The sequence below is a fragment of the Coenobita brevimanus genome, chromosome 65, assembly GCF_032717465.1.
Source record: "Coenobita brevimanus isolate Jiangsu-jjx chromosome 65, ASM3271746v2, whole genome shotgun sequence".
In the NCBI taxonomy this organism is placed as follows: domain Eukaryota; kingdom Metazoa; phylum Arthropoda; class Malacostraca; order Decapoda; family Coenobitidae; genus Coenobita; species Coenobita brevimanus.
The window spans coordinates 29,285,725-29,304,983 of NC_137018.1; the positions used below are offsets into that span (position 1 = coordinate 29,285,725).

The window sequence follows — 19,259 nt, forward strand, 5'->3', positions numbered from 1 at the left end:
CGTAAGGGGTGGCCATTTGACTCTGAGTTATTTGTTTTACAGGGAGGGGCACTAACCCTCCACCAACCCACTTGTTGACACGTTGGGAGCAATTATGGTTTGGTTATATGGTTACCACCCAGCGTTGTAAATGGTTTTTTGGTTTACAGGAAACCATTTGGCTTGTCACTCAATGTAAAGCCACCTGTAATGGAAAGAATATACAATACGTAAGTACACTTATCATTGCAAACTATAATAATAATGAATAAAAGTTACACCCTCTCATCACCCAACATTGCCATGCTGGAAGTGTTTGTGCTTTATATTTTTCTGATTGGGGGTTAAGAAAATAATTATGGAGATCCATAATCTTACTCGGTCGGCAGAGTTTGTAGCATTTATTCGTGGGCAATCAGGTTAACACAATAGAACTATATACTGTACTGTTTATCATACATATATTTTGAAGCATCGACATACTTTGCATTGGTGGCATACAGGAGTTCTCAAGTGGCTATTAGATAAAGTGAATGACTTAGGGAGAGGTACTGTACTTAAATACACTCACATTTTCCATTTCCTCCTCATCCAACCCCATTGTACATTCAGTGACTTCATTTCTCTTGGAGACCATAACTTTACTCTTCCCTACATTCACCTTTAGATTCCATTTCTTAAACTCTCTCCCAGACTCATTCGTCAAGCCTTGCAGTTCCCCTTCGTCTTCACTTATTGTATCATCTGCAAACGGTACAGGGCATTTCCACACACTGCCCTCTTTCATCAGGGCCACTCCAGCCTCCACTCCCCTACCTTGTATCTCTTTTATAACTCCATCCATATGCAGATTGAACAATCATGGAGACATGACACATCCGTGTTTCAATCCAACCTTCAAATAGAAAAATTCATTCAGTTCACTGTCCACACGCAGTGCAGCCTTAGCACCCTCGTATATACCCTTCATGGCATTCAACAACTTCCTAATTACTCCATATATTCTTAAAACATTTCACAATCCTTGTTTATCCACCCTGTCATATGCTTTCTTCAAATCCATGAAGGCTGCATACAACTTCTTTCCCTTCTCTAGAAACTTTTCCACTAAATGCCTAAGAATAAATATCTGATCTACACAACCTTTACCCTTCCTAAAATCTTCCTGTTCTTCTCTAACTAATTCCTCTGTTATTTCCCTAACTCTGTCAATAAGGATCTTTCCAAATACTTTTCTTATTACACTAAGAAGACAAATACCCCTATGATTACCACACACTTCTTTTTCCCCTTTTCCTTAGTACAGGGGAATAACTAAACCTGACTTCCAATCCTCCGGGACTTTACCTTCCTCCCAGGCCAATCTGCGCATCTTCCACAGCCATTCTACTACTATCTCTCCCCCATGCTTCAACATTTCACCACATTCCATCAATACCTGGGTCTTTACCCATTTTGACTTTTTTTTATTGCTTCCACAACTTCCATCCTACTGAGTTCTTCCTCTCTTCTCATCCCCCCTTCTCTCATCCATTCCCCAGTCACCAATATTTGCATTACTTTCATTCTCTGTGTTCAACAATTCCGTAAAAGTATTCTTACCATCTGCTCACTTTTTCTGCTCTCTCCACTAGTAATCTACCATTTTTATCTTTCACTCCCTGACTTACTTCTTTAACACCCTGTCAAGCTATTCTTTACCTCTTTCCAGAACATTTTCTTACATTCCCTCCACTTTACACTCAAATTCCTTCCAAATTCCTTATCCACTCACTTGTTACTTTCTCCTACAAATCTTTTCACGTCTTTCTTCCTGTCTTCATATAACTCTCTCTTCCGTCTCTCAACGTCCTCCACACTCCTATTTCTCATCCATTCATTCTATGCTTTCTTCTGTCCCACAGCCTGTCCCACCCCTTCATTCCACCATGTTGTTCCTTGCACTCTCTTTCGTCTTCTCTTCACCCTACACACCACCTCACATACTGCACAGATTTCATTTGTGAATATCTTGCACACACCTTCCACATCCCCTTTATGCTCCAAATCTTATTTATGCAGTTGCTACTCCACTTCTCTCGTATATTCCTCCTTTTTTCCATCCTCTTGGATTTGTATTACTTTTTATCTTTGAACTTTTGTGATTTATATTCATAGCTTTTGAGTGCAAAGTTTTAATCACACACATTTAATTTTGAAGCGCAGTAACTCTTTAGTCTCATACTGCAAAATGGTTTATAAACATTTGCAGCGTCTCTCATTTTAGTGTAGAGTTATCCAAATTGAAGTCTAGATTTTCTTTGTTTGTATAATGTTGTACCAGGGAGATGAAAGAGAAATAATGCTTCATGTGTATTCTGAGCTTGTCATAAAGATTACCTTAGGTGGGACTCAAACTGGGGACTGGAAGCTCACTCCAGATGCTAGGGTGCAGTGACCCAACCACCCAACATTTGTGTTGCAAGTAACATTGTAGCTTATTTGAAACAGGAAGGGAATTGATTGCACAAAGTACTGTACATCTTGTGTGATTTGTGTCCTGAAAGAGATTATAGTGAGACCTCTTTGTAAAGGACTAATTAGGGGAAAAAGCGACAATATATCCGATAATTTGTTATATAGAACATCGAATAGGGACCTACCATACCTGACCTGGGGTCAATATTTATGAAAAATAGTCCTGTAGGTACCCTACATAGGACAAGTTATACGACATCAGTAAATCAGTATTGTATGGGTTTGGCCTGTGTTCATTTATATATAATTCTGTAGATCAATAAGCAATACAGAACTAATGTTGGCTTTCATTTCAGTAGATAATGTAATGATAAAAATAAGAGGAAAATCCAGGCCTGGGTTCATTATTTAACAAACTTGTCTGGTAGGTTGCTGGATGTGCTCCCTATGCTGGACCTTGATTTGGTATATAACAAAAGTCGTCTGGTAGGGTCAAAGGGCCTGGTACAGCCAAAGTTTGATACCAGCAAGTCCATTAAACCAAGGTCTCACCGTACTAAAGAGCCATGCTGTAGATCTCTCCTCCCCTCGTGTGTGGAAACTTGGGCCAGGGTGATGAGGATTGCATTCTTTGTGTTAGTTTTTCTATTTAAAAATATGTGTCAGTGCAGATTCAGTTACCTCATTGACTGGTTAGATTTTCCATAGCAGAGTATAATCATCTGATGTCTGTGAAAATATAATATGTGAGTGTGACTGTACCTTTGAAAGGGTTAATGCCACATGGATGTGACCTAGAGAAATATACAAAGTAACTTTTTCACACAGTTGTTCAAGGAAATATAATATTTCTTGCAGTTAACAAGGCATTTTGTATATTACATGAAAGACTGTGGACAGCATTCGTTGATTGGATCAGGACCCTGTTGAAGAGCCAAAGCCAATACTTCCTCCGTATAACGTAACAAAAGTAACATTGACTCTCACAAAACACAGCATTTTATGGTCTATCGCCTTACACTGCAGCATCTTTCAGCAGACTGGGGCAAATCACAGAACACAGACTTCATGTGCTTCAATCTTGGTGAAAGTGAGCATGAACTCAGCTGATTCTGTAAGGAAATCTAAAACTATGGTACTGTAGTGCTGTATTGTATATGTAAACTAAAGTTATAGCATTTTAATGCAAAATAATCCATGTACAGTAGTTGTAACTCAGCTACTGGAAGATTTTACTTTTCATTGGAAACATAGATACAGTAGTTGCAGTAAGGATTGATAGATTGATTACTGTGCATTGTGTGATGTTCAAGACACTGTGCTAAGCTTCACAGATCTTCCTTAGGAAGCCAGCTGTTAGTACTTTGACTAATGTATATGTCAAAGAAAAATTACTTTACTGCCACAGTATATCAGCAATGGAATGTCATGAGACTGTACTATGAAATCTGGACTGTTGTATTTGAAGTCAAGCATTGCTTATAGTAAAATTATAACCTATTAGAATTTTTTCCCATGGCCCATATGTTATAATCATAGCATTATATGGTAGATACTATTATGATTTTGAAAGGTTCAGACTTCATGAAACAGTCTGTGATGGGCTGGTAAGCATACTGTGTAAAATGCTTAAGTCATTGTTACAGTTTTTAACACTTCACAAACTACACTGAACCATTGACACATTAAGCTCCCAATAACCTCTCATTAATTAATAACACATATCATGACTTACTCTCTTTCAAGCCACAAATAGGAATGAGAAAAGGTTCGCATTAAGCATCATTGTTATTTATGTTTTATATTCTGTGTTCTTTCTTATTTTATGTTTTGCTCTGTCTAATCTATCAGTATAACTCATTATTTCTTGTTTCTCCTGAACTCTGCTTCTCTGTACTCTTAACCTCAACACTGTTCTGTTGCTTCCTACATTCTATGGAGATCTACCAATTGTTTTGATTACCTGTTTATTTTATTTTTTTCATTCATGTCTTGACATTCATAATTTCCAAGCTACTGAGTACTACTTCATGAAACTGTATGTTCATATTAGCCGATTGTTGTTAGATTATACTTTGTTTTAAGTCATCCATGTTAGCTATATAATATCCCTTACACATTAATATACCTCAGTAAAGACATATTATAATATGTACTAAATCAGTAAAAAAGTGAATTAAGCAAGTAATATGTACTGCACTTAACTAAAAAGCAGAGTATAAGCATCTGTTTGCACATAACTGTAGTGCTGCCATGTGCTGATGTTCCTATGTTCACTGCCGGGCCAAGTAGAAAATACATCATTTGCCACTAACCAAGTTAGCCAAAGTTTGTACATTGTATTCTGTAATGTGTGTCCCATTGTCCACTGCTGGTTTAGCAGCTAACAATTGTGCGAGCAGTGGCCGTTGATGTACAGTATTGTATACTGGAGTACATTATTGTATAATATTTGAAACTTAGATACAGGTACTGTAATACATTTTTTAGCACTTGTTGACATGCAGTAACTTCTTTGCTGTTGGTTAGTATTGTACTGTATTGCACAGTTCGTTAAATTGTGATGGCAACTGGATGGATATGAATTTTCTCTTGGCTTCAACTAACTGTTCCTCCACACTGATGTAATTAATGGTCAACTAATTATTTATGATAAATATTCTGTCAGTCTTGTTTTCTTACTGTAATTAATTATTGATATATATTGACTTTTCAGTAAATATTGTACTGTATTGTGTTATTAACTAAAATGTAATGTAGTGCAGTATATGAGATATAAATTTGTGTAAAACATTTATGAACCATAAAGGCTCTTTGACTGGAAAATCTTTGTCATGAACGTTTATACAGTAATTGTTTTATACTGTAAATAAATTTTTATTGTGTAAGACATTCATGAACCATTTAGGTTCATTGATTGGAAAGTTGTCATGAATGTTATGCAGTGACTGTTTTATAGATAAAATGATCCCAAAGAGGAACACCTTTACAGAGTAATTCTAGTGTAGAGGTGTGAAAACTATTTGTTATGGTAATACAGATTGGAATCACAGTAACCTAAAAGTGTAATGAACAGAAAATAAAATTCACTTAGTATTATCATTTATCAACTAATGTTTTGATTGTTTTGTTCTTTGTTTTTCCTAACCTCACAGGAGGACTGTCACTGGCGGTGGAAGGGTCAAGCAAGGCTGAGATCTCATGCCATGACAACAAGGATGGCACTGTCTCTGTCTCCTACCTTCCCACTGCACCCGGAGAGTACAAGGTAACCATTCATTCATTTACCATTTTGTATATTGCTATGTTCACCATTACCAATGTTCATGTCTAAGGAATAGAATTAAGTCATTTTGTCACATTTACATAAGTATCTTTTCAGGATTCTGCCCAAAGCTCAGTGTACAAATGAAACAATAGGATTGATTTTGTGTGTCTGTTGGTTAAAAACTGTGAATTGAAAATTTATATTATGCTGTCTACTTTATAAAAATACACCTTTCTCTTAACCCTGTCTGTATGATTACTTGTTTTTCCTCTTCCTTCTACCATATTCAGCATACATCCACTTACTCAGTGTAGTTCTGCTCTCGGGTGTCTGCCCTTTCCTTTCCTCCCTCCTTTCCTTTGTTCCTCTTTTGTCTTTCTCTACGTCATTCTTTCTTCGTCCTGCTGCCTACGGGTAACTTTACACTCCCTCATTTGTCTTTCTTTCCTTCATTCTTTCCTGTTCCTTCTGCCAATTGATGACTCAACACTGAGTGGCAGGCCGAATGGTTTCCTGTACACCAGGAAACCATTTACTATGCTGGGTGGTAACCATATAACCAAATTATGGTGCCTGGTGGTTTAGTGGGTAATTGCGGCACTCCAGTCAGATTGAGCTGGTGAAGGTTTATATCTAAGGGGTGGTTGGGGTTTATTGCTTATGTAATGTCACTCGATGAGTGAGGCTGGTCACTCTCATCATAAATGTCAAGACCAATTTTCCTAGCCCCAGGCTCCTACGCTCCTCATGGGGCAACATAGGATTGGATGATGATGGTGACTAGTAAATGGGTAAATTAACTCTAGTAACACCTAATTGTAATTGTATGTTCCATCAGTTTAACATTGCAGAAGACCTGGAAACATGATGTTTATAGCAGAGTGAAGTTGAATAAATACAGAAAAAATGAGGGACATTTTACTTTTAATTACAGCTGGCACTGGACTGGATTAACTGAATGAAATCAGCATGATTACCTACCAGACTGCAGTCAAATTGGGAGACATTTTCAGATTTTCCAAGGTTTCACTATCTAATTCCTCATATCATTTTTAATCTTATGTCTCCACTCTCCTATTGAGTCAGACCTAAACTGGATTACCAGAATATATTCTGCCAGAGTTAGCCTACTGGGCCAGAGTAGATAACCAGAACAAGTTCCTTCTGAAATAGCCCATCACACTAGACCAGAAATGAACCAGACTGAATTTCCTGGCGGTTGATGAACCATATCTTTGAACTGGAGTGAATTTTCACTATCGGGTCCCAGCTCAGATGTGGGTTAATAGTGTGCAGTAAGCAGCCATGACAGGAGTGATGTGAGTCTAAATCTCCACCCAATACCTATCTGGCTCTCTTCCTTCTTTTCATCTGTACATTACTTTGTCTACCCAGGTCTCTGTGAAGTTTGCAGAGAAGCACATCAAGGGGTCACCCTACTCAGTTAAGATCACTGGTGAGGGTCGTAAGAGGAACCAGATCAGCGTTGGGTCCCAGTCTGAGGTTAGCCTGCCTGGAAAGGTTACTGAGTCAGACATCAAGAGCCTTAATGCCTCCATCCAGGCCCCATCAGGTCTGGAGGAGCCCTGCTTCCTCAAGAAACTGCCTAATGGACATCTTGGTAGGTTTTCTGCATGGATAGTCATTATTTTATGCAAATCTTTAATCCTTTGACTTTAAATGTTCTCATGGCTGAATAGAATCATGTGATATTTGCCCTGAATAAAATACCTAGGTGTGTCCACTGTGATGAAAGTTTAGAAGCAACCTTTAAACTGATAGAATTGCTCAGCTGAAGACACAGAGTCATTTGATATTAATCTGAACAAAATGCTTTGTTGAATGGACAGCAGTGAAATGGGAAAGGTTATATTATGATTAAGTTAGTTTTGAGGTGAGGTGTTCAGTACATTTTTACAAATACTGTAACAGCCTTTCTGATGTACTGTATTGTTATGTGAATGATGTAGCCAAATTCAAGAACAGTATGGTAAAGTAATGGTATTCTCACTGGGGAGAAATTTTTCGTTTTATTGGATTCCCCCCCTCCCCCCTGCTTTTGAGTCATTTTATTATCTGTAGAGGATGCCCAGAAAATTTTTATATCTGCTGATTAAGTACAGTAACAGTTAATTGTTTTCAGTTGATTTACTTTTGCAGTTACTGTACTACCATTACTCTAGGTTTAGATGCTGTTTCTTTGTGGTTGGTGGGGGTGCTCACCATCCACTCACTTGATGTGGTGCCCTTTCCTCTCTTCCATCCTTCTTCTTCTGTCTTTCTTTCCTTCATTCTTTCCTTTTCCTTCTGCCTATGGGTACTTCACACTCCCTCCTCTGTCTTTCTTTCCTTCATTCTTTCCTCTTCCTTCTGCCTATGGGTGACTCTATACTGAGAGACAACCCAAATGGCTTCTTGTATGCCAGGAAACCATTTACTACTTTGGATGGTAACCATATAACCAAATTATGGTGCCAGGTGGTTTAGTGGGTAATTAAGGCACTCCAATCAGATTGAGCCTGTGTAGTTTTATATCCAAGGGGTGGTTGGGGTTAATTGCTCATGTATTGCCACTCAGGGATGAGTGAGACTGGTCACTCTCATCTTGAATGTCAGAACCAACTTGCCTAACTCCAGGCTCCTACACTTCTCTTGGGACAATGTAGGATTGGATGATGGATAGATGGATTAAATAATTTTACATTAAGTTTGAGTTCCTTTTGATTTCATTGATTTGTGGCAACCTTTGATGTAATAATACACCAATTTTTTTTTGGCAAGATGCATTGTGTCTGGTATTGTTTATAATTTGTGTTTTGTGGTAGGTGGGGATGCTCACCATCCACTTACTCAATGTAGTGCTGCTTTCGGGTGTCTGCCCTTTCCTCTCCTCCCTCCTTTCCTTCGTGGTAGGTGGGGACACTCACCATCCGCTCACTCGATGTAGTGCTGCTCTCGGGTGTCTGCCCTTTCCTCTCCTCCCTCCTTTCCTTCGTGGTAGGTGGGGGCGCTCACCATCCGCTCACTCGATGTAGTGCTTCTCTCGGGTGTCTGCCCTTTCCTCTCCTCTCTCCTCTCCTTCCTTCCTCTTCTGTCTTTCTTTACTTCATTCTTTCTGATAAGTTCTGTCTACGGGTGACTTGACACTCCCTCTTTTGTCTTTCTTTCCGTCATTCATTCCTCTTCCTTCTGCCTATGGGTGACTCTACACTGAGTGGCAAGCCGAATGGTTTCCTGTACACCAGGTAACCATTTACTATGCTGGATGGTAACCATATAACCAGATTATGGCACCAGGAGATTTAGTGGGTAATTGTGGCACTCCATTCAGATTGAGCCGTGAAGGTTTATATCCAAGGGATGGTTGGGGTTTATTGCTCATGTAATGCCACTCAGGGATGAGTGAGGCTGGTCACTCTTATCTTAAATGTCAGGACCAACTTGTCTAGCCCCAGGTTCCTACGCTTCTCATGGAGCAATGTAGGATTGAATGATGGATGGATGATTACATTGTTGTGTGTTCCTTTTCTTCAGGTAATTTCTTCAGTCAGTGATGTCACATTGTATTTATAAGTTACAAGTTTTAATGACTGGGAAGTAATAACTCTCTATTTTCACTCAGTATTATTTTATTCTTAATTACTACTAATCTTATTCCTTGCCCCCCCCCTCTCTCTCTCTCTCTCTCTCTCTCTCTCTCTCTCTCCCTCCCTCCCTCCCTCCCTCTCTCTCTCTCTCTCTCTCTCTCTCTCTCTCTCCCTCCCTCCCTCCCTCCCTCCCTCCCTCCCTCCCTCTCTCTCTCTCTCTCTCTCTCTCTCTCTCTCTCTCTCTCTCTCTCTCTCTCTCTCTCTCTCTCTCTCTCTCTTTTAGATGATTCAGTCCATTAGTCTATCATCATTTCTGCTTTACACACTTTTGCCTCCTTGGCAAGAACACTAATTCACTCACGGCACCCTCAGTTCTCCTAATATTAATTTGTATGTTTTCCTGCTTTCTTTGAAGTAATTTTGCCACAGTTACCTTGAGTTGCAAGATGATGTGTTTTGTTGTTCACTTTTGTTTAGTCAGCCCTCATTCTTGGCTGTCTTGTTTGTGGTGATATTTTAGTCTCACTCCCCCACCACCACTCATTCACCCTTAGTGCTCATCTCTCACTCTCCTCTGCCAACCACTTAACCTTACTCACTTCCTTCTCACTCTACCCAGCCCCACCTCTTGCCCTTCCCAACCCTACACATTATCATCATCTCCCAATCGACCTCCCATCCTCACCCCTGTCCCCTCATGTTTTACTTAAGCACATAATCATCTTGTTTACTCCACTTTCATCATGCAGTATATTATTTTGGTTGATAATTTAGTCTGCCTGCAGACACCACCCCAGTTTCCTCACCCACCAGTCAGTCAGTTTTGCCCACTTCTCATTCACCTTCATTTCTGAACAGAGTAAGTGTTTAGATTTGCCCCATTAACCTGTCAGAGACTTCCATCTCTCTCTCTCTCTCTCTCTCTCTCTCCTTTTATGCTTTTTTGTATATTTTCCCTCAGCCGCACCCTCCGTCATCTTATTTGTGATGATATTTCCGTCTGCCCCACACCCACATGTTGCTCACTCTCCCACCCACACAGGCATCTCGTTCACCCCGCGTGAGGTTGGGGAGCATCTGGTGTCAGTTAAGAGGATGGGGACTCACATCGCCAACTCCCCTTTCAAGATCTCTGTCGGGGAGAAGGAGGTTGGAGATGCCACAAAGGTCAAGGTGGGTCAGGCTCCCTCAGAGACTTAGGTCTCCAGTACATATGAAAAAAAATACACATTATTATAATTACTATATTATTATTATTGTTGTTGTTGTTGTTGTTCTTATGGAATTGTGCTTGTGTAAATCCTGAGATAAAATTTTAAAGTTTCTTATTTGTTCTTAATTTTGTCCGCAGTTATTTTGTTGGCTCAAACATAGCCATGTCATTATCATAATTTGAATACTGTATGGCTTCAGATCTCAGGAAAGGCACTGTCTGAGGGTCAGACACACCAGGAGAATCAGTTCACCATTGACACCCGGCAAGCTGGCTATGGTGGTCTCTCCCTCTCCATTGAGGGGCCCTCCAAGGCTGACATACAGTGCAAGGTCAGCCTCTGTCACCATTGTCAGCACATTAGTACAGTATTTCATGTTTCAGATTAGACATGTGTTTAGAATCTTAGAATTTCAAAGATGTGTGGCAAATGTCAACTTTTCCTTCATGTGGGGTTTGAAATATTGCACTGAATTGAGGAATATAGTAAAGCAGTATTTCACAGCTGGTGTTCCACTAATGAAACATAGTATCTCAAGACTCAGACAAAGTGTGTAAGCATAAAATAGAAAAACACTTCATGAAATTACTATTCATTGTTTTTTTTCCAGTAAGGTAGTTGTTTATATTTAACACATAGTACCTTATATTTAGATTATATATAAATGTAATGTGGTGCTACCTTTCTGCTCAGTTAGTGGGAACATAGTTATGATGATGAAGAAGATGTTGAAGATGATGATATTAATGATGATGAATTTGTTTTGTGCATACAGGACAATGAGGATGGAACACTGACCATTGGGTACAAGCCCACTGAACCTGGGTATTATATCATCAACCTCAAGTTTGCTGATAACCATGTTCCTGGCTCTCCCTTCACTGCCAAGGTTAGTACCCCCCTATCCCCTAACACACACACACACACACACACACACACACACACACACACACACACACACACACACACACACACACACACACACACACACACACACACACACACACACACACACACACACACACACACACACACACACACACACACACACACACACACACACACACACACACACACACACACACACACACACACACACACACACACACACACACACACACACACACACACACACACACACACACACACACACACACACACACACACACACACACACACACACACACACACACACACACACACACACACACACACACACACACACACACACACACACACACACACACACACACACACACACACACACACACACACACACACACACACACACACACACACACAGAAAGAAAGAAAGAGAGAGAGAAAAGGATCAGTTTGAGGCTATGTATATCATTAGTTGATAGTACTTTTACTGTATGACTTACATTAGATATGTGGCAGGTGAGGGCATTGTACACTCATTCAGTCTAGTATAGCCTTCAGATGACTGTACTGAGCAACAAGCCAAATAGCTTCCTGTAATCCAGGAAACCATTACTACAGTACATTGGCTGGTCACCATGTAACTAAATGAACATATGGTGGTCTGTTAGGTTAAGGGATTTCCAGCTGATTGGGGCCCATATGGATTTCCATCTAAGGGGTGGTTTGGGTTTATTGGTTACATAATGCCACTTAGGGGCAATGAGGTTTGTCACCCTTGCCTTAAAAGTTATGACTAAATAGTCTAGCCACAAGCCCCTACACTCTTGATGGGACAAAAATGGATTGGGTGGTAGATAGACAGGAAAATGAAGTACAGTAATCACTCCAATATCCGACCTAATAGAGCCATAGGTAGGTCCGGATATTGGTTCTGTCCGGATATTGGGCCCCAGCTTATGGACTTGTACTTATGGACCCTAACTCAGAGAAACACCTATACAACTCCCTCTGGACATGCATGGCACCTATTTAAGACCCAAATCACACCAATAAGGCACAAAAATGACTGAAATAAATGCAAAAGAAACATAAAATGAGGGTTTCGAAGTAGGTTCATACAATAATAAACATTCTGGTGACTGGCTCCTGGACTGGTACTTATGGACCCTAACCCTGTAGCCTAACTCAGAAAAACACCTTCCTACTGCACATGCATAGCTCCTAACACCCTATTCTCACCAATAAAGGACATTAAAGAGTGAAATGAGGTAAGTATAGTATGGAAAAAAGTACAGTATGAAACATTCTTATGTCCGGATAGTGGGGATGTTCGGATATTGGGCGTCCGGATATTAGAGTGATTACTGTACTGAGTTCATTGTGGATTTTAGCCCCTTAAGTAAGATTTTGTGACCATCACAACAAAACATTGGTAGATATTTTTAAAGGCCTTTTGCTGTGTAGGGCTTGTATCGCCTTAATATTACTTTGTAAGAGTCACAACAGAAGTGTAATGAGACATGTGTCAGTCTTCATGACAGAGTATAGGTGTTTCTCGGAGGCTGTCTTCATTATCTTTGTCCTTTTATATGGAGACTCTTACACATTAATTCATAGCCACTACAGTTGTCATGCAAAAGCTTTGATTTTAAATTGTCATTCTTTGCAATGCATAATTAACATTGAAATATGTGTATATACTGTGCATTTAGACTGATCAACAGTTTAGCATATCCAGATAAATTTGTAATGACATGGATGCTTTTTTATATTTCACTTTTACTTCTTAATCAAGTTTATGGTCGCCTTTGTAACACCTTTGTCTATTATATTTATGTCCAAGTTATTAGCTTCTTTTTTATCATAGTATCCACTTGTTTTAGTAGGAGAGAAATTTAGAATAATGATGATGTCTGTTAAACTTGACTTTGTACAGGTTTCTGGTGAGGGCACCAACAAGCAGACTGAGCGCATCAAGCGTCAGCGTGAGGCAGTGCCTCTTACTGAAGTTGGCTCACAGTGCCGCCTCACCTTCAAGCTGCCTGGCATCTCACCCTTCGATCTGGGAGCCACTGTCACCTCCCCTGGGGGCGTCACTGAGGCTGCAGAGATCGGAGAGGTGGAAGATGGTCTGTATGGTGTCAACTTTGTTCCCAAGGAGCTTGGTGTCCACACTGTTTCAGTCAAGTACCAGGAGATGCACATTCCCGGCTCACCCTTCCAGTTCACTGTGAGTTGTTTATTAACTGGTTTGCTTGTTCTTTGAGAGGTAGCTGTGTTTTCATTGTAGCCCAGTTAATCATTTTTGATAAACACAGCAAAGAATTTTCAGATAATTGTGTTTGAGGCCTTGGAAGTGCAGTAATAAAACTGTTGATGTAGCCAGTACTGGTTGGTGTTATATGAGAAAGATACTGTAATTTAATTATTGGAATATTGCTTTACAAAATTGATCTGCCTTCTGTGCATCAGTCTTTACAGTTTAAGTCAACCCCACCTCTCCTGTGTCCACCAGGTTGGTCCACTGAAGGACGGAGGTGCTCACCGTGTGCACGCCGGTGGTCCTGGTTTGGAGCGAGGCGAGCAGAAGATGCCCAATGAGTTCAACGTCTGGACAAGGGAGGCTGGTGCTGGCTCCCTGGCCATCTCTGTTGAGGGTCCTAGCAAGGCTGAGATTGACTTCAAAGACCGCAAGGATGGTTCCTGCTATGTGTCTTATATTGTTCAAGAACCTGGTGAGTATTAGTGGAATGTTTATACACTGAAGCTAGTTTTCTTTATAAGGCACCCTCTTTGATGTTCTCTTTTTCTGTTAAGTCACCCCCAATTTGGAAGTTTGATCAAAGTTGCATTGCCATCTGTAAAGCTAATTTGCCAGTTCCTCCAAGTTTACAGTGCTCATTGTGTGGAAATATTTGTGTGATGTTTTGAAACACACTACTGACTCACAGTGAGGACTCTCTGTAAAGATAACATCAGCTGAGAATAAGAAGATATTGTATTGCTAGATGAATGAATGGTAAAATGTTTTTAGCAAGAGTATGAGACATCCATATTCAACACAGAACACAACCAAGAAATGTGCTGTGGCCAGTAGAAAACTCAGGCAATGATTTGCACTGAGTAGTGTGTCTTACTTGACATGTTAAATACATAGCAGAAATGTGTTCATTACACAGTCCTTTTACTTACATAGCAGGTGAACTTTATGTGAAGGTAAGTGGTTTGTAACTCATAATAGAGCTTTATGGATCTGCTAGATAAATAAGCAGAACAGTTTGTAATTTGTTGATGAATGATAAACAAAATAAGTATCCTACCAAAGTTTCATGAAATATCGTTAATTACCGAACCACTGGAAGCATACAATGGTCAGAAGATTTTTGTTCTGTTGTTTCTTTAATTTAACCTGTAAGCTGCAGTGTGCAGCCACAGCTGTTCCAAGGTGCTCTTTGACATACAGCTCCAGCATCAAGTTGAAAATTTAATTTTCTGCTCATTTTTTTATGGCAGATTGTTGATGAATGGCTTGAAATATGTCATGTGGGTGCAACTGAAACCTTTTCAACCTCTCACAGTATACCCCTTGCATGCAGCATTATTCTTTGTTTAGTACAATGGAAGGTCAGTGTTGTGCCCCACCAAAGTTTAAAAATTCACCATGGGTACACCAAGGTAGACCCTGGTCTGATTTTGTGTTCCATAATATTTATGCATGCACTCTTTCATCTAGCACCCACAAAAATTTAGTTATGAGCAGTATTATTCATAGCTTAATTTTCCCAAGGTCCCATTTTTAAAATACCAAAATGTTCAAGGACTGTTACAGCTAGAATACAGAAAATATTAACATGAAAATTTTCTCACCCATACTGCAGCATTTACTCTTCAGTATTATACCCGTAATACTGGTCTTTGAAAAAAAATAATATATATGCACATTTTTTTTTTTTTTCTGGAATTACCTGTAAGTGGGGTTGGTGGAGGATTAGTTCCCCTCCCTGTAAAACAATTAACTCTAAGCCCTTGGCCACCCCGTTTGGGATACATGGCGTCTGGCAATGAATGAATGATGACCTAATTTCAAAATGCTGCAGCAGCTAAACTATGGCATATATGGTCTTGAAAATTGATATATGTATAATTTGTCACATCCTCTATCAACCAACAAGACAAAAAATCAAATATGAGAAACTTTGTGTGTGTGTGTGTGTGTGTGTGTGTGTGGAGAGAGAGAAAGAGAGAGGAAAGGAAGGAAATGGAGTAATTTGGAGAGAGAGAGAGAGAGAGAGAGATGCTATTTGTGTGTGTTTGCAAGGGAAAACACACTGCTGGAGTGAGTATGTAGTGAAGAGTGTCGGTGCCAGCATTACTTGTCATCCCCCACGATAACACTTTAAATAGCCTATACCCTCCCTCCCTCCCATCTTCCTCCACCTTGCACACCACCTCTTCCCATTCTCCTCATTCACCCCTTCCCCTCTTACCTAACCCCCCCCCCCCACTCCTGTTCCCTTCTCCTCTTGCCTAACCCCTCCACCTCTGTTCCCACTGTTTCTCTTTTTCTCATGTTCCTTACCTTCTCTCATTTTCCTATCCCATCTTCCTATTCTCCTCACTCCCGCTCCATCCTCTGTTTATTTTCATACTCCTTGCCTTTCTCCAATCTCTCACACCCTTCCCTGTCTCTCATCTCCTTACTTTCTCCTCAGTGCCTCTTTATATACTTCTCCCCTCCTCCTCCTGGTTTTGAACTCATCCCACCCCTTTCCCTCTTCCTACTCCTTCTCTTCACCTACCCCCTTTCCCTTTTCTGCTTTAAAAATCCTCTCTTCTACCTGTATCACCACTCTCTTTCTGGCCCCCCCCCCACCACTTTCAGTGCTTCTCACTCACCCCTATTTTACCCTCTTCTCTTTTACCCCCCTCCACCTTTTCTCATATCTCTCCCTTCCTCTTTGCTCTAACAGCCTCTCTCTCTCTCTCTCTCTCTCTCTCTCTCTCTCTCTCTCTGTCACATCTCCCACCTCATCGTCTCACTGTCTCTCACCCCTGTTTTTTTTTTTAACCCCTGCTGTGATAATTCTTATCAACCCAGTTGCCTTCCCTGAGTCATTGTTTTCGAACTTTCTTTTTTAAATATTAAGTTGATTTTTTGTCATCAGATCAAGTATTTCTGAGCTTGAACTCTTGATTACCCTCGTCTTTTTGTAATTTACGTCTCTTGGGTGGGTGTGAGGGCGGCAATAAGTCGCCAGTACCACAGGAGGTAGACGGGCTTGAATCCGCCATTGCTGGGCTACAAACAAGAACTGAATGACTAAATATGTGGTATTTAGCAACTGCAGTATGGCAGTTCTTGGCCTCAGCGTTCCTTTGGAAACCACTGACACTTCCTCGTGCTTGAAATTATCGTGCAGAGACCCATCTCCTTATATAAGGCAATTAGCGTGGCCAGAGGTGTCCTGCATATTGCCTTATATGAGGTGATGAGCGTGGTGGGGGTTAAATGCAGTCTTATCTCTCACAACCCATTCACTAAATTTTTTAAAACTAATCTTTTTTCATTTGTAAAGTCAATTCCTTACCTGTTCCCGCTTCTCCTCGCCATTAATCCTTTCACCTCCTTTTTCTGCACCTTAATTTACATTCTTTACTTAAAGGCCATATTAACACCTTGTGTATGCCCCTCTCACCTGACTAGCACCATTTTCAGTGCTATCACATCCCTTTCTGTGATTCACCATCAGTTTGTGTGCATCCCCATAGCTCGTACCATCCCATCGTATCTTCTCTGCCTCAGGTTTGACTGCCATCCCTTTAAGCTTGTATCAATATCTGTTCCTTATACCCATCCACCTCCCCGGCTGTTACCCTCTGCACCCTAGGCCCCCCCACCACACACATACACACACTTCCACGTACAGTATATGAATACACACACGCACACACAAAGGAAAATGCAGACTGGGAAACGAATGGATTAGTAAAACTAAAAATGAGAAAGACTTAGGGGTACAGTTTTCAGGCAGCCTTTCACTGGAAAATCTCTGTGTGTGCCGTACATCCTTTGTCCTCCACACATTACCTACCTTGTTATGCACATTCCACTGTCCTGCCTCACATTTGTTCTCCACTCATTACCTACATTGTTATGCACATTCCTCTCACCCCTGTTATGCATATTGCTCCCTTCCCTTTTCCTTACTTTATCATGGCTCTTTCTCACACCATTAATCTTACCAAATCCTTGTCATCCCGTCTCCCCTCTCTCCTACTTTGATGTTCATATAGCAACCTCTTGTTCCATCTGTCCATTTCAGCCTTTCTCAGTTGCTCCCTCATGACACATACTCCATTTCTGTCCATAGACCCAGCCATGTTTTGCATATACTCTCTTCCCTCCCTTCCTCATTCTCTCCCTTCCTTCTTTCTTCCCCCGCATTTTGTGAATGTATCATTGTTTCCTTCCCTTCCTCCTTCCTTCCCCTTGTTTTTAATCCCTTCAGATTGATCAGGTATAGTCTGTTTTATTCTTGCTGTTTTGAGATAATCATATCTATCATTAATCCCTTCAGTGCTGGAGTTCATTTACAAGTTTAGCAAAAGCCTGTGGAGGTAGCAAGAATAAAAGTCATCATGCAGGAGTGGTTAAGTTGTCATTTTCTCTTTGCCTTCTCATAAAACATACTTTCTCCCCTCCCCTCACATCCCCCCCTCTATTACACATACCGGTACCTCTTTCCTGCCCTCTCCCCCACCCCTGACCATTACTCACACCCTTGGCACTTGTACCTTCGGCCAAATGTGTATGAGGAACATATGTCGTGGGAGAGACCTTTGTCTATTAGCAACAAGGTTAAGTGCTCATGACAGCTGGACACTGGCAGGAAATTTATTTTTAAACAAAACAGTTTGAGCTTAGCAAATCTTTCTTTGATCATTCATTTTTTGTCATTATTACTATTATTATTATTATTTTTTTTTTTTTTATATATTTTTATTACTATTATTATTTTTATTACCATGAGCTAATTAAATATGTATCTTTACATTGTAGCTGTTAGCTTGCGTACCGGTTTAGATTGAATGATTAACCTTGGAGGAATTGTAGTTTTTATTTTCATTTATGGAGCCTGACATTCTTTTATGGCAGAAAGGACAATACTGTATATTTAAATTTTGGTGCAGGGAAATGACTTTAATTCATGGGAGATCCTTTAAAGTGTATTTCTTAAAAATAAGTGTTTATTTGCTTGTAGAATAAGGGAAAGTTTCTTAAATCACTTTTTTTTTCCAATTATACAGTCATAACCTTACTAATATGGCTGATGTCTTAAACGAGGGTCACTTTTAAATTGGATCAGCCCAAATCAAGCAGTTGAACCATGTTATATAAGAGTTAATGTGTTAGCTTCATCTGCAGCCTCATCCCCTTTTGTGTGGCCAGACTTGTTTACTGATATTCTTTCTAAAGATATATCTTACTCTTCAGAGATAAAGCTGACATAAGACAGTGACATTTGAGGGGTTTAAAAAACAAATATTGACATGGAGTGACAGCTGTTGTCACAACCAGAAAGGCTTACATTCTCCCTCTAATCCCGAGGTGACCTCTCCTTCCCTCACTCTTCTCATGCCTTCCCTTTACTTTTTTTATTTTCTTCTTTCTCCTGTCACTTCTCATTGTATTTTTCCCTCCCTTCCCCCATTCTCTCTCTCTCTCTCTCTTTCTCTTTCTCGTATTTACCAGTCTTGTAGTGTATATTTTTGCCACTGTCCTACCACAGATACTTTACATTTGTTGATTTACTGTTGTCTGTCTATCTATCTGTCTATTGCCAGACGCCTCAATCCCGTTTGGGGTGG

At 40.2% G+C, this 19,259-nt stretch overlaps 1 protein-coding gene across 3 annotated transcripts in view; it reads left to right on the forward strand.

Annotated features, from left to right (window-relative positions):
- The window catches only part of cher (filamin A protein cher), a 204,281-nt gene that overhangs the window by 130,034 nt on the left and 54,988 nt on the right, over positions 1–19,259 (forward strand). For all 3 annotated transcript variants that reach the window (XR_013898254.1, XR_013898253.1, XM_080276409.1), the window contains exons 8-14: positions 5,592–5,704; positions 7,100–7,325; positions 10,334–10,464; positions 10,705–10,836; positions 11,281–11,394; positions 13,327–13,620; positions 13,906–14,125. Coding sequence is in view for 1 of the 3 variants with exons in the window: in XM_080276409.1 (XP_080132535.1) it covers positions 5,592–5,704; positions 7,100–7,325; positions 10,334–10,464; positions 10,705–10,836; positions 11,281–11,394; positions 13,327–13,620; positions 13,906–14,125 (1,230 nt within the window). In the remaining 2 variants the exon portion in view is untranslated. The remainder of the gene's footprint in view (positions 1–5,591; positions 5,705–7,099; positions 7,326–10,333; positions 10,465–10,704; positions 10,837–11,280; positions 11,395–13,326; positions 13,621–13,905; positions 14,126–19,259) is intronic.